General features: G+C 41.9%; 3 protein-coding genes across 3 annotated transcripts; 2 read left to right on the forward strand and 1 right to left on the reverse strand.

Annotated features, from left to right (window-relative positions):
• Positions 1–821: 821 nt before the first annotated feature.
• LOC129183329 (uromodulin-like) lies at positions 822–5,773 on the reverse strand. Its single transcript, XM_054780441.1, has 9 exons — positions 5,734–5,773; positions 5,543–5,623; positions 4,150–4,941; positions 2,545–3,147; positions 2,251–2,459; positions 1,845–1,996; positions 1,292–1,534; positions 1,054–1,213; positions 822–963 (listed from the first exon to the last, which is right to left on the reverse strand). Exons 2-9 carry the CDS (start codon positions 5,601–5,603, stop codon positions 853–855), a joined length of 2,331 nt encoding a protein of 776 aa, XP_054636416.1. The 5' UTR covers positions 5,604–5,623; positions 5,734–5,773; the 3' UTR covers positions 822–852.
• A 6,882-nt stretch (positions 5,774–12,655) lies between these two features.
• On the forward strand, positions 12,656–17,299 carry LOC129183330 (uromodulin-like). Its single transcript, XM_054780442.1, has 9 exons — positions 12,656–12,704; positions 12,815–12,895; positions 13,512–14,309; positions 14,773–15,327; positions 15,413–15,621; positions 15,876–16,027; positions 16,338–16,580; positions 16,659–16,818; positions 16,909–17,299. The coding sequence occupies exons 2-9, from the start codon at positions 12,835–12,837 to the stop codon at positions 17,017–17,019; spliced, it is 2,289 nt and encodes a 762-aa protein (XP_054636417.1). The 5' UTR covers positions 12,656–12,704; positions 12,815–12,834; the 3' UTR covers positions 17,020–17,299.
• A 1,042-nt stretch (positions 17,300–18,341) lies between these two features.
• On the forward strand, positions 18,342–20,910 carry LOC129183292 (guanine nucleotide-binding protein G(I)/G(S)/G(O) subunit gamma-10-like). The gene is made up of 3 exons (XM_054780375.1): positions 18,342–18,537; positions 18,881–19,007; positions 20,303–20,910. Exons 1-2 carry the CDS (start codon positions 18,448–18,450, stop codon positions 19,004–19,006), a joined length of 216 nt encoding a protein of 71 aa, XP_054636350.1. The 5' UTR covers positions 18,342–18,447; the 3' UTR covers position 19,007; positions 20,303–20,910.
• The last annotated feature ends 1,831 nt before the right edge of the window (positions 20,911–22,741 follow it).

The raw sequence follows: 22,741 nt of genomic DNA on the forward strand, positions 1-22,741 counted from the left end.
CCTCGTCTCGTTACCGGTACTTAGATCAGGGGTCACCAACGTTTTTCCTTGTGAGAGCTACTTTCACTAAATGAAAATGGCCAAGAGCTACTCATTTTTGTAACATTTATTTTCAGAGCTTATTTTAAACCCAAAAAAAGCCAAGATGCTTGTTTTACCAGAACATGAACAAAATGCCGCAACTCACATTTTGTATTTCAGAATGCATTTCTTTCTACTGTTCTTTCATTAGTAACTGAAAACCTGAATGAAAGGCAGGCTTGCGGGCACCTCATGTGGTCGTGGGGGGCCACCTGGTGCCCACGGGCACCACGTTGGTGAGCCCTGACTTAGATTGTCTACTTACCTGTGCCTTGGATATACCTGTCAGTTTTCCACAGAGCTTTCCACTCTGTCGCCTTTTGTTCCTGTTTTTTGAGTATCTGAACGATTAAAGACCTTTTATTTTGCACACCATCGCCTCATCGCTGCATACTGGGGGTCAAGCACTTGACAGCCGCTACGCACCGTGCCAATTTTGTGGTTGTTGTTTAATCACCCACCAACTTTGTGACCATTAATTGCTAAAGGAGTTATGAAAGAGTTAGTAAGTAATACCAGTGTTCTATTTTTACTGGATGTCACGCCAATGATTTCTACTACGAAAAGATAAAAAAGAAAACAGGACGCGAGACATTTGGTATTTACATTATGTTCACATATAATCGAGCCATGGCTCTTGATTCTGAAAACTGATTCACAAAGATGACATGAAAGTATTGTTTTTCTTTATTTGTGCAAGAAATGCATCAATAAAAATGACATTTTGTCACACTTTTTATGTTGTTGTGGAGGTCAACAACCTCAAAAAGTTTAAAAACCACTGCCTTCGTGAGATCCATACTTCCAGGTGATTGGTCCAATGGTTAGTGGCGTGATTGGAGTAGACTTTGAGATGGAGCGTTGCGCTCGCCTTGTGCAGGACTACATGGTGGAAAACAACAGGGTAACATTACAACCAAGTGATAGCCATAGAATTGTTAGTCATCTAACAGAACGCAGTATGCGACTCACCGGAATGCAAGAGTACCTCCTGCGGTCACACAGGCTGAGGCCGCAGTGGAGGTAAACATCTCGGTATTCTCCCTGAAGAAGGAAGAACAGGGCGGAGAAACGAGCCCGCAGGGATGAGCCGCTCTCAACCACAGACACTTGCTGGCGGTCAGTGGGACATCTAATGCAGACAATGGTTATCATCAGCATTCTGCATGCATCTGGTCTCCGTATTCACCCCACCTGAGCACACACATACTTGTTGTGGATGAAGGAGTATCGCTCAGGATTGTCAGGGTTTGATGAGTGAGAGGCGAAGCAGTCCTCCAGGACAAGTGCCAGGCTGGGATCTCTCTTGTCCACAGAGACCCCCACATATAACGGGGAGCCCACTGGAAGGACCACCGCACCTGCTGCATAAGGATCTGTATAGTCGGAGTTCCGGAACAGGACCATGGCGGCTCTGGCTTTGGCACCTGAGCCAACGACGCCGCCTTCCGTCCTGTCAGTAAAAGACACACTTACTCATAAAGCAACTTCCTAATTTCTCCTCTCATTGTTATGAGAAAGTTTTAGACCCCGATTTAAATCCCAGTTTCATGTGCTTATTCATGTCTTACAAAGCACCTCCATACAGGTACTTCAAGCTGCAGTACTACACATACACATACCATCAACACTGACTGGACATACTATAAAACTACAAAAAAATCTGTCAGCTTCGTACCACACCACATACAAGAACTGGAACAAACTTTACAGTATTACGTTGGTGATTGTATCAATGTCCCACTTATGAAGGTAGTACTCACACCAGGAATGGTCTGACGGCCACGTTCAGTCTGCTGTCTGCGTTTAGGGGATAGACGCATGAGAAAGGAAGACTCGCAGGGACAGAGAAGGAAGCGTTGCTTGATGGATAAAGAAATAAACTGTTGGAGTAGACGGCATGTGTGCTGTTGGTCTGAAAAACAAATAGTCATCAGATTAAACATTTACATTTCATTCAAATACAGCCTTTACTGATGATTGATGGGTTTATGTTGAAGGAATTATCAAGGACTTTGACTTTACATCTTGAAAACGAGTACACATGGCACCAACAGCAGAAATACTAAATACTACTGCTGAATGTCAAATGTTATTGTTTGTTTGCCGTGGACATGAAATGAAAATGCCAACAGTACATGTGTGTCAAGGAGCTCAGGTTGTTTTTACCGTCAGTGTGTTTCCGCAGGCATCCGCCTGAGCGTCAGCTTCGTACCACACCACATCACCTTGCACCCTGGCCCAGGAACAGTTGTGGACTGCCAGGTTGCCAGTGAGTGGGTTATAACCAGCGCTTGTTATAACAACCGAATCCACGCCCACTTGGATTTTGTCCGAGCCACAAATAAGGCGAGATAGCCTGAGTGAAGGTTCCGACCCTAAACGAAATATAATGGGGGCATTCATTTCCTTTTCTTTGCGTAATAAGTCCAAATATTCTGAAAATAAATACATGAAACAAACCTTCACAAACCACGCCAGCATCCTCGTAGTGATTACAGTTGTGTGATCCAATCCCTTGGTGCGTGCACTCACTGAGCTTCGATTCGTTGCCTGTGCATCGGACATTGTCCAACCAAATGGGCCCTCTGCCCGGTCCAAAGTAGGCACCAGGCGGGGCAGACAGGGCCCTGCCACAGCCCAACTGCCTACACACCACCTGAGCATGCTTCAGGTCCCAGATATCGTCACACACTGTTCCCCACTGTCCACGGTGGAAGATTTCCACTCTTCCGGAGCAGAAGCTGTTTCCTCCGTTTGCCAGACGGACCTCGCCCTCGTTTGTTGAGGGGGGTGTTGTTGTTGTTGAGTGGCGTTGAGTCGTTTCCATGGCGGCGGTTGTTCTTGGACGAGTGGGAGCTCCAGTCGTTTCCATGGCGGCGGTTGTTCTTGGTCGAGTGGGAGCTCCAGTCGTTTCCATGGCGGCGGTTGTTCTTGGACGAGTGGCAGCTCCAGTCGTTTCCATGACTTGTGTAGTTTCTGGGACTTGTGTCGATTCCGTGAAGTTGGTTGTCACCATTGAAGTTAGATCAGGTTCCGGTGTGAAAGAACCTGATTCGTGTACCTCTGAGAACAAAACATGTTTTTTTTAGAGTGATTGTTTTTTTTAAATACATGTGTAAACAAGTGGGCAGTCATGTGATCATAAAGACTGGTTTATGTTTCTGCTTCGTCACTACGCACCCCGTCCGACACCATCAACATTGAAGTTCTGCAAATGAGTTAAGCGTGTGCTGTGCAATTTTCCACCTAAACACAAGGGGCAGTGTTTTCCAGGGAACAACCAATGACATTTGTTGACTATTTAGCTTGTTAGCTTCCTTCATCGCCAGCAAACAATGGCAATTAAAGCGAGACGGAGAGTGTAATTGGAGCTGGAACTCATCGACACTCACTTTTATTGTAAATGTTGATCGAAATCATCTGAGAAGGCCTTTTTGACGGTGGTCTGTGCACCTTCTGAATGAGTTGTACAGTATATAAGGATGCTCTAGATATCCGATCATCCAAGTATTGGATTATCAAACTGCAGCGTGTGCCACAGAGCAACAAGCTCCGTGTGTTCTTGGGTGTGGAATTCTTACCAAGGTGTGCCTCGAGATTGTAAATATTTAATTTGCAATGATTGTAAAGTGTTGTGTTTTGTTCTTTGCTTGTAATGCGGCTCCACGTAAACAGCAGTGCGGATTACTAACGGGTAACAGGTACACTGAGTGCCAAACAGGAAACAGAAAATCAACATAAGAGCGCATAGCAGAAAGTAAAAGGAAAACTAAAGTCCAAACTGTCATGCGGAATGTGACATAAAGCGCTGGTTATGTGAGGTTTGTTTCGTTTGAGGGAAGTGCTGCTGCCTATAATCTGTTCAAATGAAATGTAATAAAATGCTGGACTCTGTCGGATATCGGTGAGAAAGCCAATACTGAGAAGCTCCAGTCGTAGAAACACAGGAAATAATGTACTAAAAGTCGACCAGTGGTGGGGGGGCAAGCCGGCACAACGTACACTGGCGCCTCGATGCAGAAGCATAAACTAGGCTGGTTGGTCACTTCTCAGATAGAACAATACCTGCACAGTACGCATAATGACAGCCGGGTGGCTTGACCAGTTTGTAGACGTAGTAGCTGGAAGATGCTCTGGAGCACAGTTTGACATGGATGCGTTTTGATGTGCGGACACTGCAGCAACCATCAATCCAAGTATTGCATATGGAGCGAGTTACAATTCCATCGGACTGTGTGGGATGAGGTTCATTTAGTGTCATGGTAATATGGGTTCCACATTTGGATCTATCAACGCATCCCTCAGGAATACGTGCACCGTTGTCCCCCAGGAACAGACGATACCAGCCTCGCCACTCAACTCTATTGTCACACCTTATGTTAGATGGTTCATTGCCATTTTGTGTGGACCGCCACTCGTCATCCAGGACGGTGTAGCTCTCACAAGGGTCGCCACAGCTGGTCCCGTTATTCCCAACGCAGTCCATGCCTGCTGGGCACATCGTGTCTCCACAACGGAACTGGACTGATGGCGAAGAAATGGCGGATCTGGAGAGCGAAGCAGGTGTCAGGCATTCAAAGGAGCCGGGTGTGTTCTGGCAAAGCCAAGGCGCCGTGCAAGGTGGGTCGGAGAGGGAGCATTCGTCAAAGTCCACACAGCCACTGTCAGGTGCCCACTGATAACCTTGGCTACAACATGAACCGTCGCTGCAGGTTAAGGGATCGTAACAGGCGACACCATCACCCACAAAGCCATCTTTGCAGACACATGAGAATCTGCTGAAGGAGTCGACTCTTTCCTGTGACTCCTGGCATGTTGCTTCATCATGGCACGCGTCACAGCTGGAAACAACTAAGCCTAAAACAAAGTACATCACAGTTCATTTCAATCAGCTTGTACTTTTATGTGGACAGTCTTCATGATAGAAAATGGCCAAAACAGTGTCTTGTTTCTTTACCACGACAATTAGTAAAACTGATGAAATGAAAAATCAGTCAGAGGTTAAGCAAAAACATCCCAATATTTTAGCATTTACAGTCGACCCCTGAAGTTGAATCGTCTTTACTTGGAATTGGGCCTAAAGATTCAAGCTGAAGTTCATGAAAACTCACAGCCTGTATTTTCTGTGTACATATTCGTGATTCAGCATTCTCGACACAGCAAATGTGCAGATTTTTAAAGTCTGTAATAATTTAGAACTCCTGATAATTAACTTCACACTTTTTTCAATTGGACTTTGCAGTTACTTGTTTAACACATTTTTGTCCCAATGACCGGTGCTTGAATCTTATTCTATTCCTTTCACTTTCACCTGACATCAGGTACATTTTTATGATCCCTGAAAGAAATGATTTGGACTTACTGCGTATTATTTCTTAGAGGAGTCAATGACATGAAAATTGAGTTGAAAGTCAAAGTGATGGTCCATCCTAACGTATATGACAGTAAAAAAACATACCTGATCCTCTTGTAACGAGCTGCAAGAGCAGAAGCAAGAACGTCCCTCGAGGTATCCCCATATCGGAGCACACGTAGAACTCTGCCAAGAAAAGAAAAGCAGTTTAGAAGCTCACACATCACATCCACGTTACACTTGATGTGCATCATGCCTTTGCTTTGCTATTCTTCAAAACAAATTGTCATGCCTACCTTGTTACCTTGACTTGTCGCCCAGTCCAAGAGCTGGTCCTGATCCTTCAAGTCCACACAGGGTGGCAGAATTTATAGAGGCCACGTTTGCTGTACAAAGAGTCACACCAAAGCATTTATCACACACTTACATGTCTACATGACAGCACTCATTCAGTCATTCACTTGAGAAGGTACATATTCATTGAAATACTTCCCCTCAAACAAACAAAGGCCAGTCAACTATGGAGGATCAAATGGGACAGAATGAACTCAACTTTAAATAATGACTCAAATGTGCCATTAATGAAATGAATTTGGAATTAAATACATACAGTACATGCATCATGAATTCATTAAAATAGCAGATACAGTTATTTAAATATGTAATTATTTCAGTATTTCATTAATAATTTCACTATTTTATTATTTTATGGACCAGCCTTGCAGTATTTCATGAATTTATTTTAACGGCCAAAATAACCAACATTTTCTGAAAATGAGGGGAATTTTTCCAGTGAATATAGAAAAAGAAGGGACATTTTCAACATATTGAAAAATGAGGGAAAATAAGGGACATTTTCCAGAAAATAACTGGAAATAAGGGAAATGTTCAAGAAAATAAGGGGAGAATTAGGGGAAAAAAATGATTATGCCTCCCAGATGCCTCCCTGGTGAGGTGTTCCGGCCGGGACAGACACAGGACACGCTGGAAGGATGATGTCTCACAACTGGCCTGCGACCGCTTTGGTGTCCTCCCAGTGGAGCTTGAGAAGGTGGCCGGGGACTGGGAAGACTGGGCTTCTCTACTGAAAAGGAAAATGGATGGATGAAGTTGAAAAAAAGCCAACATAAAAGGTATTGTGGTGAGATTGCTGGAAATGCAGAGGACTGGAGGTGCATGACAAGTCAATGGTTGACTCGGTGCTTTGTTCTAAGCTAATATTTGCAATGCTTTCTTCCAGTAACTGAGCATTACGTAATACAGAAAGTACGCAAATTAAGCTCTTGCTGTGGGTTGTTCTCATCCATCATCTCAAGTGTTTGTCACAGACAATGGAGGCATTCTTATAGCACATAATGACGAATACCTACAGGTCATTTTTGACAGTACATCTGATAGCTTGTAATACCTTGTATTTGCAAAAGGTTGTTTCTGGATGGGAATGATTACAAAAGTACTCACTAACTGGACTGTAGATTTATGGAGAGGACACAAATCCATTGTTTATGAAATGGAAAATATTCAACATTTTCAATATTGGCACTTTAAGTGCTGTAAAATCTGGTTTGTTTGCACATCCTGGTGATTTGATCTCATAGAGGTGAATTTAGGACTTTGTTATAATCTAATTGATATTACTGAAGGATTTAAAGCAAAAGTGCACTTTTTTTGGAATGTGGCCCATCATCCACAATCCTCATGTGAGACATGAACACACGTCTTTCTCTTTTCTGTGTGTTCTAAAGATACAGTATATGCTGTGGGTACATTCATGATAACATGGAATACTTACAGTATTTTGGGAACTTCCTTCCTGTGTGCATCGACTTCACATAGCAACATAGAAAGGAACGCAAAAACAAAAACACAGCAGCAGTGGCGGCAGCTCCAATATGTCGCTACAAGGCAAATGGAGGAGGTGTGGCTGTATACGTGGACAAACATCTGAACTACAAAATGGTAAAAAATAAGTGACTTCACAGACACAATGTATAGTTTGAGTTTATATCCTAAAATCATCAGACCAAGCAGAATAACAGAGCACTGTGCCACCCTCATCGATAATATATTCACCAATGACTTGGATAACAACACCATCAGTGGCCTGCTAATTAGTGACATCAGTGATCATCTTCCAGTGTTCACAATTTACAATGAACATTATAAGAAAAAACAGGTGGAGGCAAAAAAGACTTTTCAAAGATTGTGTACAGAGAACAGCATCTGTGTCTTCAGGAAAAATCTATAAGAACAATGTTAGGAGAGGATCTACAGTGCAACAGATGTGGACGAGGCATATGACAGCTTCCCTGGTACTTATATGGAGCTCTACCATAAGAACTGTCCCTGGCAAGAAAAGTCCAAGAAGCAAAAGAAAAACAAGCAGCCATGGATGACAAAAGGACTAAAAAGCGCCTGTAAGAAGAAGAAGACATCATACAGGACATTTATCATTCAACAGACTAAAGAAGCAGAACAAAAGTATAAGACTTACAAGAATAAGCTGACAACTATCTTGAGAGCGTGTAAGAGGGAATATTATAGTCATGTACTTGATAAGAACAAAAATAACATGAGAGCAACTTGGGGCATCTTAAATAGTATTATAAAGAACAACATTAAGAAAGCAGACTAGCCTCACTATTCCATGGTTGGAAACACTAACAGGAAGGACATGAAGGAGGTAGTTGAAATGTTTAATGATTATTTTGTACATATTGGACAAAAACTGAAAGAAGAAATTCCAAAACAAGACACAATTGATGACTGGAATGATATTATTGATAGGAATCTCAATTCTATGTCTCTCACTGTTGTAACCAAAGAGGATATCACTGATATTGTCAAACATTTTAAGGCAAAAACATCAACTGATGTCATGGAATCAAAATGGAAACAATTAAAAGGGTCATCAATGAGATCGTAACATATATTAGTAACTTTTCATTTCAGACTGGAATATTTCCAAGCAAAATGAAAACAGCCAAGGTGGTTCCAATTTTTAAAAAAGGAGACAAACATCAATTTACAAATTATCTACCAGTTTCCTTGTTACCTCAAGTTTCTAAAATTGTGGAGAAGCTATTTAATAATAGGTTGGACAAATTTATGAATAAGAATGAATTGCTTGCAGGCAGTCAATATGGTTACAGAGCCAACATTTCAACTTCTATGGCACTGATGGAAATCACGGAGGAAATCACAACTGCTATAGACAATAGAAGATGTGCAGCAGCAGTATTCATGGATCTGACAAAAGCCTTCCATACAATAAATCACAATATTTTAATATCAAAATTAGAAAGGTACGGAATTAGAGGATTAGCTTTGAATTGGGTAAAAAGCTACCTAGCAAAGAGGAAACAATTTGTAAAGCTAGGAGAATACACATCTGGGAGTTTATACACCACGTGTGGAGTACCCCAGGGGTCCATACTGGGACCAAAACTGTTCAATTTGTATATCAATGACATTTGTAAAGTAACAAAGGATGTAAAATTGGTCTTATTTGCGGATGATACCACCGCTTTTTGTTGTGGAGAAAGCACACAAGAACTCGTTAAAAAGGTCAAGGATGAAAAGGTCACATTAAAGTCATGCTTTGACAGGAACAGATTATCACTGAACTTAAGTAAAACTAAAATAATGCTATGTGGAAATAGCAGAAGGGATACGTACGACCAAATACAAATAAACGGAGTGGACATTGAAAAAGTGGAAGAATATAAATTCCTGGGGGTCGTTAATGAACGAAAAAATGTGTTGGAAATCTCATATTAAACATACACAACAAAAGGTGGTGAGAAATATCTCTATATTGAATAAAGCAAAATATGTTCTTGATCATAAATCACTCCACACTCTGTACTGTTCCAAGTATAGACAATACCATACTATACCAAGTATAGACAACATACAAACCTTTATTTTTAATATCACATATTAGTGATGATCATTCATAATACCAAGTATAGACAACATACAAACCTTTATTTTTAATATCACATATTAGTGAGGATCATTCATAATACCAAGTATAGACAACATACAAACCTTTATTTTTAATATCACACATATTAAAATTTGCAGATTTAGTATTCTTTCAAATCGCCAGAATAATGCATAAAGTTAATTATAACTCGTTACCAAAAACCTCATACAGTATTTCTCAATCAGAGAGGAGAAATATGATCTTAGAGGAGAATGAAACCTAAAACATTTATATGCCACAACTACGCTGAAAAGCCACAGCATTTCTGTGAGTGGAATTAAATTATGGAAGGGAAAAAAGAAAAAAAAAGAAAAAAGGAAAAAACTCTTTCTTTATTCCTATTTAACTTATATATTCTTTTTTTTTTGGTCTTACTGTCATCTTTTATGTATTAGTATCCTGATTATCACAGAAAACATGACATGGAACACAGGAAGTGAATAATATGTACTGTACAAGATGTAGATTTGGATGGGGGGTAGGATTAAATAAGCTTTGCTTCTTCCTACTCCTTTTGGACATGTGGAAGTGTGAAAGGATGATTCATGAGATGTATTCCATTGGAACCTTCATGTTCAAATAAACTAAACCAAACCAAACCAAACCTTTTGCTAGTGGCCTGAGGCGTTGTGAGCGAGTGTGTGGTGAAGCTAGCCGCTAGCCGGCTAGTAGCTAGCCGGTGTGGTGTAGCAAGGTGTAGTAGTTCAAAGTTGTAATCTAATGAGAAAAAGGCTTTATTTTACAAAAATAACATAATAACTTAAATATATTACAGAATATACGGGACTTGAACTGTAACTACAAACTACATTTCAAGAAAGTAAAAAAGAATAATTCTCCTACATCTAGAATATGTAAAATATTTTTGGTTAAATCTAGCCTCAGAAAAGCACATTTGATCTCAATTTAAGAATCTTATAAGAGCATTGGGCTGACTTCTTACCTTGTCAGAAGAATATTTTATTTAAATCTAGCTGTTTGACTAGTTTGTCTACATGTGCTCTGCCATTGGATGGCCACCAGTCCAGGGTGTACCCCGGCTGTCGCCCCAAGTCAGCTGGGATAGGCTCCAGCATACCCCTGCGACCCTAATGAGGAGAAGCGGCAAAGGAACAGCATGTTGTCTGCTTCGCTTTTTGTTTGTGACACATAGCCTTTTTCTGCTCTGCTGCTTGGTAAATAAATATTTGGACCTGCACCGGGTCTGCACGCTGCATCCTGAGGTCATTGCCAACCAGACACCATGCCACGCCGTGACAAAATCCTCATTTTCCACTAAATGACACCCCTGCATTACGACATGAGTGACACAAACACTGTAACTTCAGGAATCATTTAAGGAGGGTCAGACAGCGTAAGAAATGAGTTCAAGCAAGTTCATAGTCCTTCAGTTCATTTGTCATTATGTGCTGCAAAAATGCCTTTTTTTGTCTGTGACAGGCTCAAACACTTAAGGTGATGGAAGACAACCGATCTGATTGAAGTGCTTACTTTGCGTACTTTTAGTGTTACGTAACCCTCACGTACTGAAGCATTGCAAATATGATATTAGAAGTATTAGTATTAGAACAACCATTTACTCGACTTATAGCACATGAAATCAGAGGGAGTTGCTACGATTGAAGAAACTACTTTATTAAGACAAACTATTACATAATGCAATGCAATTTATTGCATATGATGAGAAATTATTTTACTGGAATCGATGGATTAGTAATGCATTGAAATCCTTAAACAATGAAAACAAGCAAGAAAAAGACATGATTTAATCTGCAAACCAACCACACTGGTGTGAAAAAGTGTTTGCCCCCTTCCTGATTTCTTATTTCTAATTTAGGCCAACTCATCTTTGCAGATGTGTTGTCATTCAGCCACAACTATTCAGCTTTTGGATCTTCAGCCATTCAGAGGTGGACTTGCTGCTGTGTTTTGGATCATTGTCCTGCTGCAGAACCCAAGTTGCTTTCAGCTTGAGGTCACCAACAGATGGCCGGACATTCTCCTTCAGCAGAATTCATGCTTCCATTCATCACAGCAAGTCTTCCAGGTCCTGAAGACCATCACACTACCACCACCATTGTTTACTGTTGCTATGATGTTCTTTTTCTGAAATGCAGTCAGATGTAATGGGACACACACCTTCCAAAAAGTTCAACTTTTGTCTGGTCAGACCACAGAGTATTTTCCCAAAGGTCTTGGGGATCATCAAGATGTTTTCTGGCAAAATTGAGACGAGCCTTAATGTTGTTTTTGTTCAGCAGTGGTTTTGGTCTTGGAACTCTGCCATGCAGGTCGTTTTTGCCCAGTCTTTCTTATGGTGGAGTCATGAACACTGACCTTAACTGAGGCAAGTGAGGCCTGCAGTTCTTTGTTGTTGCCGAATTAGCCACCCCTGCAGCCAATGACCGAGGTCTTTCTTATACGGCAGTCAGACGCTTCTCCAGTGCCAGATTGTTGCCAGCTATTCGCCAGTGATTGCTGAAGAAAATGTCCCTTATTCTCCCTCATTTTCCAGAAAAAGTCCCCTATTTTACGTGATTTTCTGGACAATTTCCTGTATTTCACCTTCTTTTCTAGAAAATGTCCCTTATTGTTCCTTGTTTTCTCATATTTTCTGGAAAATGTAGATTATTTTCTTCTATTTTCTAAAAAGTGTCTTTTATTTTCCTTCATTCTCCAGTAAATGTCCCCTATTTACCCTTACTTTCTGAAAAGTGTCCCTTAGTGTCCCTTAGTTTCTCTCATTCTCCAGAAAATGTCCCCTTTTTTCCCTGACTTTATGGACAATTTACCTTATTTTTCCTCCTTCTCCAGAAAATGTTGCCAACTGTCCATCATTTTCCCAGATTTTCTGGATAATTTTGTGTATTTTCCTTCATTTTCTGACAAGTGTCCCGAGTTTTCTCCCTAAATATTAGATATTTAAACAACTATGTATGTATATGTGTGTATTTAATGACAATTTCAGTTAAAAATGACACGTTTGTGTCATTATTTAAAGTTGAATACATTGATTTGATTCTGTCCCATTTGATCCTCCATAGTTGACTGGCCTTTGTTTGTTTGAGTGCTATTTCGGGGAAGTATTTCAATGAATATGTACCTTCTCAAGTGAATGACGGAATGAGTGCTGTCATGTAGACATGTAAGTGTGTGATAAATGCTTTGGTGTGACTCTTTGTACAGCAAACGCGGCCTCTATAAATTCTGCCACCCTGTGTGGACTTGAAGGATCAGGACCAGCTCCTGGACTGGGTGACAAGTCAAGGTAACAAGGTAGGCATGACAATTTGTTTTGAAGAATAGCAAAGCAAAGGCATGATGCACATCAAGTGTAACGTGGATGTGATGTGTGAGCTTCTAAACTGCTTTTCTTTTCGTGGCAGAGTTCTACGTGTGCTCCGATATGGGGATACCTCGAGGGACGTTCTTGCTTCTGCTCTTGCAGCTCGTTACAAGAGGATCAGGTATGTTTTTTTACTGTCATATACGTTAGGATGGACCATCACTTTGACTTTCAACTCCATTTTCATGTCCTTGACTCCTCTAAGAAATAATACGCAGTAAGTCCAAATCATTTCTTTCAGGGATCATAAAAATGTACCTGATGTCAGGTGAAAGTGAAAGGAATAGAATAAGATTCAAGCACCGGTCATTGGGACAAAAATGTGTTAAACAAGTAACTGCAAAGTCCAATTGAAAAAAGTGTGAAGTTAATTATCACGTAGTTCTAAATTATTACAGACTTTAAAAATTTCAGACCAAAAATCTGCACATTTGCCGTGTCGAGAATGCTGAATCACGAATATGTACACAGAAAATACAGGCTGTGAGTTTTCATGAACTTCAGCTTGAATCTTTAGGCCCAATTCCAAGTATAGATGATTCAACTTCAGGGGTCGACTGTAAATGCTAAAATATTGGGATGTTTTTGCTTAACCTCTGACTGATTTTTCATTTCATCAGTTTTACTAATTGTCGTGGTAAAGAAACAAGACACTGTTTTGGCCATTTTCTATCATGAAGACTGTCCACATAAAAGTACAAGCTGATTGAAATGAACTGTGATGTACTTTGTTTTAGGCTTAGTTGTTTCCAGCTGTGACGCGTGCCATGATGAAGCAACATGCCAGGAGTCACAGGAAAGAGTCGACTCCTTCAGCAGATTCTCATGTGTCTGCAAAGATGGCTTTGTGGGTGATGGTGTCGCCTGTTACGATCCCTTAACCTGCAGCGACGGTTCATGTTGTAGCCAAGGTTATCAGTGGGCACCTGACAGTGGCTGTGTGGACTTTGACGAATGCTCCCTCTCCGACCCACCTTGCACGGCGCCTTGGCTTTGCCAGAACACACCCGGCTCCTTTGAATGCCTGACACCTGCTTCGCTCTCCAGATCCGCCATTTCTTCGCCATCAGTCCAGTTCCGTTGTGGAGACACGATGTGCCCAGCAGGCATGGACTGCGTTGGGAATAACGGGACCAGCTGTGGCGACCCTTGTGAGAGCTACACCGTCCTGGGTGACGAGTGGCGGTCCACACAAAATGGATTTGAACCATCTAACGTAATGTGTGACAATAGAGTCGAGTGGCGAGGCTGGTATCGTCTGTTCCTGGGGGGATACAGTGCACGTATTCCTGAGGGATGTGTTCATGGCTTCAAATGTGGAACCCATATTACCATGACACTAAATCAAGCTCATCCCACACAGTCTGATGGAATTGTAACTCGCTCCATATGCAATACCTGGGCTAATGACTGCTGCGGTATCCAGAATATACCTGCAGAACACATCCATGTCAAGCTGTGTTCCACAGCATCTTCCAGCTACTACGTCTACAAACTGGTCAAACCACGTGTGTGTCATTACGCGTACTGTGCAGGTATTGTACTATCTGAGATACTTAAATACATGACCAACCAACCTGGTTTATGCTTCTGGTGCCGCCTGACATTTACAATCTGTAACTGCTCACAGTCGCTCACTCCTCCCACTCAAAACCCACCCACGTAGCTTGACATCTACCTAAAAAAATCATACCTGCATTTTTATGCAGATAATAACAATGGGTCGAGAGCACACAGACCACCTTCACAAAAGCCTTCTCAAGCTACTTCAGATCACATTTGCAATGAAAGTGAATGTTGTAACACAGTGAAGGAAAACACTGCCCCCAGTTTTTAGGCAGAAATCTGCACGGCACACCCTCAACTCCGATGCAAAACTTTCAAGGCGAGGAAGCATAGACCAGCCTTTGTGATCACATGACATCACATCACTGTCCACTTGTTGGCACAACTATAAAACAAAAACTATTATTCTAACAAAATGGTTTTTGTGCTCAGAGGTTCACGAATCAGGTTCTTTCACACCGGAACCTGATCTAACCTCAATGGCGACAACCGACTTCATGGAAACGACACCCCCAGAAACTACACAAGTCATGGAAACGACTGGAGCTTCCACTCGTCCAAGAACAACCACCGCCATGGAAACGACTGGAGCTCCCACTCGTCCAAGAACAACCGCCGCCATGGAAACGACTCATCGCTACTCAACAACAACAACACCCCCCTCAACAAACGAGGGTGAGGTCCGTCTGGCAAACGGAGGAAACAGCTCCTGCTCCGGAAGAGTGGAAATCTTCCACCGTGGACAGTGGGGAACAGTGTGTGACGATATCTGGGACCTGAAGCATGCTCAGGTGGTGTGTAGGCAGTTGGGCTGTGGCAGGGCCCTGTCTGCCCCGCATGGTGCCTACTTTGGACCGGGCACAGGGCCCATTTGGTTGGACAATGTCCGATGCACAGGCAACGAATCAAAGCTCAGTGAGTGCACGCACCAAGGGATTGGATCACACAACTGTAATCACTACGAGGATGCTGGCGTGGTTTGTGAAGGTTTGTTTCATGTATTTATTTTCAGAATATTTGGACTTATTACTCAAAGAAAAGGAAATGAATGCCCCCATTATATTTCGTTTAGGGTCGGAACCTTCACTCAGGCCATCTCGCCTTATTTGTGGCTCGGACAAAATCCAAGTGGGCGTGGATTCGGTTGTTATAACAAGCGCTGGTTATAACCCACTCGCTGGCAACCTGGCAGTCCACAACTGTTCCTGGGCCAGGGTGCAAGGTGATGTGGTGTGGTACGAAGCTGACGCTCAGGCGGATGCCTGTGGAAACACACTGACGGTAAAAACAACCTGAGCTCCTTGACACACATGTACTGTTGGCATTTTCATTTCATGTCCACGGCAAACAAACAATAACATTTGACATTCAGCAGTAGTATTTAGTATTTCTGCTGTTGGTGCCATGTGTACTCGTTTTCAAGATGTAAAGTCAAAGTCCTTGATAATTCCTTCAACATAAACCCATCAATCATCAGTAAAGGCTGTATTTGAATGAAATGTAAATGTTTAATCTGATGACTATTTGTTTTTCAGACCAACAGCACACATGCCGTCTACTCCAACAGTTTATTTCTTTATCCATCAAGCAACGCTTCCTTCTCTGTCCCTGCGAGTCTTCCTTTCTCATGCGTCTATCCCCTAAACGCAGACAGCAGACTGAACGTGGCCGTCAGACCAGTCCTGGTGTGAGTACTACCTTCATAAGTGGGACATTGATACAATCACCAACGTAATACTGTAAAGTTTGTTCCAGTTCTTGTATGTGGTGTGGTACGAAGCTGACAGATTTTTTTGTAGTTTTATAGTATGTCCAGTCAGTGTTGATGGTATGTGTATGTGTAGTACTGCAGCTTGAAGTACCTGTACGGAGGTGCTTTGTAAGACATGAATAAGCATATGAAACTGAGATTTAAATCGGGGTCTAAAACTTTCTCATAACAATGAGAGGAGAAATTAGGAAGTTGCTTTATGAGTAAGTGTGTCTTTTACTGACAGGACGGAAGGCGGCGTCGTTGGCTCAGGTGCCAAAGCCAGAGCCGCCATGGTCCTGTTCCGGAACTCCGACTATACAGATCCTTATGCAGCAGGTGCGGTGGTCCTTCCAGTGGGCTCCCCGTTATATGTGGGGGTCTCTGTGGACAAGAGAGATCCCAGCCTGGCACTTGTCCTGGAGGACTGCTTCGCCTCTCACTCATCAAACCCTGACAATCCTGAGCGATACTCCTTCATCCACAACAAGTATGTGTGTGCTCAGGTGGGGTGAATACGGAGACCAGATGCATGCAGAATGCTGATGATAACCATTGTCTGCATTAGATGTCCCACTGACCGCCAGCAAGTGTCTGTGGTTGAGAGCGGCTCATCCCTGCGGGCTCGTTTCTCCGCCCTGTTCTTCCTTCTTCAGGGAGAATACCGAGATGTTTACCTCCACTGCAGCCTCAGCCTGTGTGACCGCAGGAGGTACTCTTGCATTCCGGTGAGTCGCATACTGCGTTCTGTTAGATGACTAACAATTCTATGGCTATCGCTTGGTTGTAATGTTACCCTGTTGTTTTCCACCATGTAGTCCTGCACAAGGCGAGCGCAACGCTCCGTCTCAAAGTCTACTCCAATCACGCCACTAACCATTGGACCAATCACCTGGAAGTATGGATCTCACGAAGGCAGTGGTTTTTAAACCTTTTTGAAACGCCCTCTTTGGAGGAAGACAAATTGTGACCCTCCCAACCCCACACCACTGTTAGTCTATTGATGTACTTTGTCATCTTTGTGAATCAAAATGTCTTGACTCCCTCGCTCGGGGCAGAAATGATTGGTGTGACATCCAGTCAAAATATAACACTGGTATTACTTTGTAACTCTTTGGTATAATATAGTAGTCTAATTCAGTACAATAAATAATCATTTCTAGTTATGTTCATGGTCACAACGTTGACGGATGATGAAACAACAGCCACACAATGACCTTGAATAAAAAGATTCAAGGTGAAATACTTCTGTGCGTTTCTTTATTTCCCTTAAAGTACACAGATAAGATGGTTGGGCCATGCTATTGGAGAAAAAAGGCAAATAAGGAACAAAATCTATGATATTATTTTAATATGAAGTTACACATTATCATGTTTCCCAAAGCACCTTCCTGCTGGAAAATGTTGTGTGAATTAACATGTGAGACAGCGCCCTCTGCTGGATTCATAGCTGCAGCACTCCTTTCCACCCTGCAGACGGCGCCATCAAACCACTTTCTATTTATGTTCCTATTTAAAAAAACTTGAATTATTGATTGTCGGCAGGAATTGTCCTGTGTTTTTTTTGCGGCCACATGGGAGCAAGAGATCTGAATTGTGCAACATGACCCTTGTAATACTTGCACTAGCCGGTGTGAGGCAACAGTACGAGGATTCAATTTCTACAATGAGTCAAGTGTTTGTAACCCAAACAAGGCATGGGACCAGGCTGGCATAACGCCTAATCTGTTTTGACACTTTTCACCTACGCTGTCGTACAAATATGACGCATAGTACTTCCACACACACGCACACAGACATGCAGACGATGTAAACAGCATAATGTCCACATTATATAAACATTTTCTGTCTGTTTACATACATGCATAATATCAAGACGGGAATAAATGATTACAAGACATGAGGGACCGCATAACCATGCCCATAGAAACGTAGATGAGGTCGTTTTTGCTTATTTTGCACGATTAATAAAATAGCTTATTAATAAAAGAATAATTGTATTATTTTGTTGGTACTTTGTCTTATTCAGTCATTCACAAAAAAAGTCCAGTAAAAAGTATTGGTTTGATTATGGGTACCGGTAGTACTGGCACAGTATTACTTTCTGCCGAATCGATACCAAAATTGGCTGTATAGCTCACCCGAGAACGCACTCGGGAGTCTTTTCTGTCAGGGGACATGGCGTAGATTGCCACATCGTAAACCAATCAGAATGGGTTTGAGCCCAGACTGGGCGGGACTGTTCAACAGACACTGTTCCCATTGGAAGAAGGGTTTGGGGCGTTTGGGACCAATTTCCTCTCCGTGGTGGACGTGTACACAAAACAGCTCTAACTTTTCTCGCCGACATCGTCGTCATGTCGAATAACAACGCCAGCAACAACTTAATCATCGCCCAGAGGGCCGTCAAGCAGCTCCGGTTAGAGGCCAGTATACGTCGGATCAAGGTGCCAACGGCTGACACAAACACCAATGGCGGAGAAAAACTAGAGTGTTAGTTTAGTGTTCATACATAAGCGACCAAGACCGCACTCTATGGCTAAGATAAATTACTGTTTTATTTGTTTCCCTTGACTAACTGTTCCAGTTTGTGACTTCCTTTTTAAGAGTGTTTGCGGCAAAGTTGTAGAAACTTGACGTAACAAACCCACTTGCTTCTTGTTGCTAGTCACGTGGACGCAGAAAACAGCAAGGGTGGTTGACGCGCAACAAAAGTCATAATCGTGTGTGTGTGTGTGTGTGTGTGTCTTTTGCCGCAAGTTTCACCAAGTCCATACGCTGTCTCCGCAGGTGTCCCAGGCTGCTGCTGAACTGAGGAACTTCTGTCTCCAAAATGCCTCAAAGGACCCTCTCCTGGTGGGTGTCCCCTCCAGCGATAATCCCTTCAGACCACCAAAATCCTGTTCCCTCTTCTGAGGTAGGCTGGGGAACCCCGCAGAGATATACAGTGTGACTGCTATACTGCTGTATTTATTGACACTACACACACATAAGGACATCCAATACAAGCTCATTTACCACTATTTGACGCTGGACTTCATATTTATATTATATTTTATTCATTATTATTGGTGTTATTATTTTTATATACAATTGCTATAACGCTACACCATCATCCCGGTTTGGCACATACCTTGGTTTTAAGGTTTTTGTAAGAGAACAAAATAATGTAACTAGTACATTTCAATATGATTATTTCTAAGAGTTTGTTTAATAGTTTATGTAGCTAGCCGTGCCTCCTGCGAGCCAAAGACATACTCAGAGGTGTCCTGCACACTTCCTCCTCTTCGCCGATTGTGTTGCCTTATTCGTGTGCCGATACAGATGCGATTCCATACCAGAGCTCAGTTGACTTTATTATTATTATTGTAGCCTATACAGATGCTGTAACAATTATTACGTGGTGGTTGAGCAACAATCGCTTTATTGAACAAAACGGGTTACCGTCGGACGCAACCACGGGAAAAGAATATCGGTAAATGTGAGTGAGGACGGCTGCAGTGCATGTGTGCAGACAGCTATGTTTGCTGATCTTCTTCAAGCTTCGTTTGCTGATATTGTTCTATGTTTGCTGATATTCTTCTGGCTACGTTGGCTGATATTCGTCTGGCTATGTGGTTTGCTGATATTCTTCTAGCTACCTTCGCTGATAATATATTGGCTATGTTTGCTGGTATTCTAGCTATGTGGTTTGCTGATATTTTACTAGCTACATTTGCTGATATTCTACTAGATATGTGGTTTGCTGATATTCTTCCGTCTACGTTCGCTGATAGTATATTCTTGCGGCTACGTTCGCTGATACTCTTTTTGGCTACATTGGCTGATTTTCTTTCAGCTATGTGGTTTGCTAATATTCTTCTAGCTACGTTCGCTGATGCTGATATTCTTCTGGCTACGTTCGCTGACACTTTTGACTACGTTGGCTGATATTCTTCTGGCTACGTTTACTGGTATTTTTGTAGCTACATTTGCTGCCAACATTGAAGCACAGACGTGGCTCCCTGATCGGAAATCGCAACAGGTGGTATTGGAACTTTCCGATATGTGAATTGTGAAATTCCGCTGGCATCGGAAGGGATGGGACCCATCCCTGCCGATATCGGTGAAAGAGTGAAAACATTTATGTTTAGCATATACACACGAGCTATATGAGTTGAAGGATGTATTTCCATGTTTTGGGTTACTTCCTACTGTGTTTTCCTTCCTTAGACCAGCAGCAGCCATGAAGAATCTGCGTTTCTGCAATGAAGGCTGCCTTCACTCTTTCTTAATGACGCTGTAGATCTGCCATCTGTCTCCTGGACCACACAACACCTTGTTTCAGGAGGACGTCTGTTTGCCAATACAAAAAAATAGTCAAGAAAGCACACTTGCGTTTGCTCATATGTAGAATTTCTTGATTTGCTTTGACAATTTCTAACATTATTCAATGTATTGACTGCGGCTGATGAAACGACAGGTGCTGTTGTGTCATACCCTCTTACACTACCAACATCAGATCATTGAACTTGTGACCAGAGTATTTATATCGTGTGTTTTCATGTATTTTTATCTTCTATTTTGAGCCATACTACCACATGGTACAGACCTGGATGAAAAAGTTACTACCTTTTAAAGCACACAATGCCTTACAATTACTTTCCATCGCTTTGGATACACAAATCACCACACAGCGGCTATTTTGAAAATGCTTGTAAATCTTATGTGTTTTCATTCTAGGTCATGCAATGAAATCTTTTACTACCTTTTTATTTTCCTTATATTTGCTACTGACAGCAATCTTTTTTAGAAATTAAATGTCTTTGTCATACACTTGACACTTGGTGAGCATCCTAAAATATTCATCTTTGATACAACTCTTGGTCTTATTTGGTTGTGCAGGTTGTCAGTGTTTTTTAACATGATTTAAACCTACTGTACCACGAGAGTGACACCGTCAGAGGTATTACTTCATTACATTACTAGTTGATGTAGAGAACTTGACTGGATCATACTGTTTATTTGATATCAAAACTTAGTACAGTATCAACATTGAAAAGATGATTTTTTATAGATTATACTGGATCAGAGGGTCGCATACTGAAAATTGTAAGGACCTGGGAGCTGTCCTTCACTTTTTGTTGATTAAACACGCTAAAACAAATCAAGGTACAGTACAAATATAGTGTGTGTATGTGAGTGTGTGTGTGTGTGTGTGTATATATATATATATATATATATATATGTATGTATGTATGTAACCGCACCTGCTGATCAAAATCTTAACATCAGTGGAAAATTGCTACAATTTGCATTTTGCAAAACCAAGAAGGGGGAGTGAGACAAAAAGCACTTAGAAAAAGTCCATCCATCCATCCATTTTCTATACCGCTTCTCCTCTTTAGGGTCTTGGGGGCATGCTGGAGCCTATCCCAGCTGATTTTGGGCGACAGGCGGGGTACACCCTGGATTGGAGAATAACATCACTCTTTTGGACCATCCTGCATGTTCCCCTCATTTAAATCCCATAGAGAACATTTGGGGATGGATGGCAAGGGAAGTTTCTAAAAATGGCCATCACTTCCAGACAGTTGATGCCCTTGGTGAAGCCATCTTCACCATTGGAGCAATGTTCCCACTAGCCTCCTGGAAACACTCGCATCAAGCATGCCCAAAGCCATTTTGGAAGTGATGAACAAGAACGGTGGTGCAACTAGAAGCGTGTACAGGCAGGCTGGCACGGGTGGAGAAAAGTGTCAGGTGTGATGTGTGATAGAAGAGGTTCAGCTAAAATGAAAGGAAAGGTGCACAAAACTGTGATGAGACCAGCGATGTTGTTTGGTCTAGAGACAGTGTCAGTGAGGAAAAGACAGGAGACAGAGCTGGAGGTAGCAGAGATGAAGATGCTGAGGTTCTCTCTGGGAGTGACCAGGAAGGATAGGATCAGGAATGAGTACATCAGAAGGACAGCACATGTTAGAGGTTTTGGAGATAAGGTCAGAGAGGCCAGACTGAGATGGTTTGGACATGTCCAGAGGAGAGATAGGGAATATATACTGTAGGTAGAAGGATGCTGAGTTTGGAACTGCCAGGCAGGAGGCCTAGAGGAAGACCAAAGAGGAGGTTTATGGATGTAGTGAAAGAGGACATGAAGGTAGTTGGTGTGAGAGAAGAGGATGCAGAAGACGGGCTTAGATGGAGGCATTTGATTCGCTGTGGTGATCCCTGAAGGGAAAAGCTGAAAGGAGAAGAAGAACAAGAACTCATTACTGAGTCCTACTGAGAACATTTTTGGTTCTGGTTTGGAGAGTTTTTTGTTCTTTTTTGAGCAATGGTCTTAAACTTTTGATCAGCTGATAAACAGCCTATTTCAGTTTAATTGGTGTTTTCAATAAATGACTTTTTCAAAATGCTTTTTGTCTCACCCCCCCTTCTTGTTTTTGCATATTGTAGCTCTACTTAAAACCTCATTAACATCCAAATGTGCAAAATGCTAATTCTAGCAATTTTTCAACTGGTCTTAAGATTTTGATTAGGAGTGTATACACTGCTCAAAAAAATAGAGGAACACTTTGAAAACACATCAGATCTAAACTGGGGGAAAAATGATGTTGAATATCTTTCCTGATAATAAGTGGGTGATGTATTAGTAACAAAATGATGCTACAT

Source organism: Dunckerocampus dactyliophorus, chromosome 6, assembly GCF_027744805.1.
Source record: "Dunckerocampus dactyliophorus isolate RoL2022-P2 chromosome 6, RoL_Ddac_1.1, whole genome shotgun sequence".
NCBI classification, from domain to species: Eukaryota; Metazoa; Chordata; class Actinopteri; order Syngnathiformes; family Syngnathidae; genus Dunckerocampus; species Dunckerocampus dactyliophorus.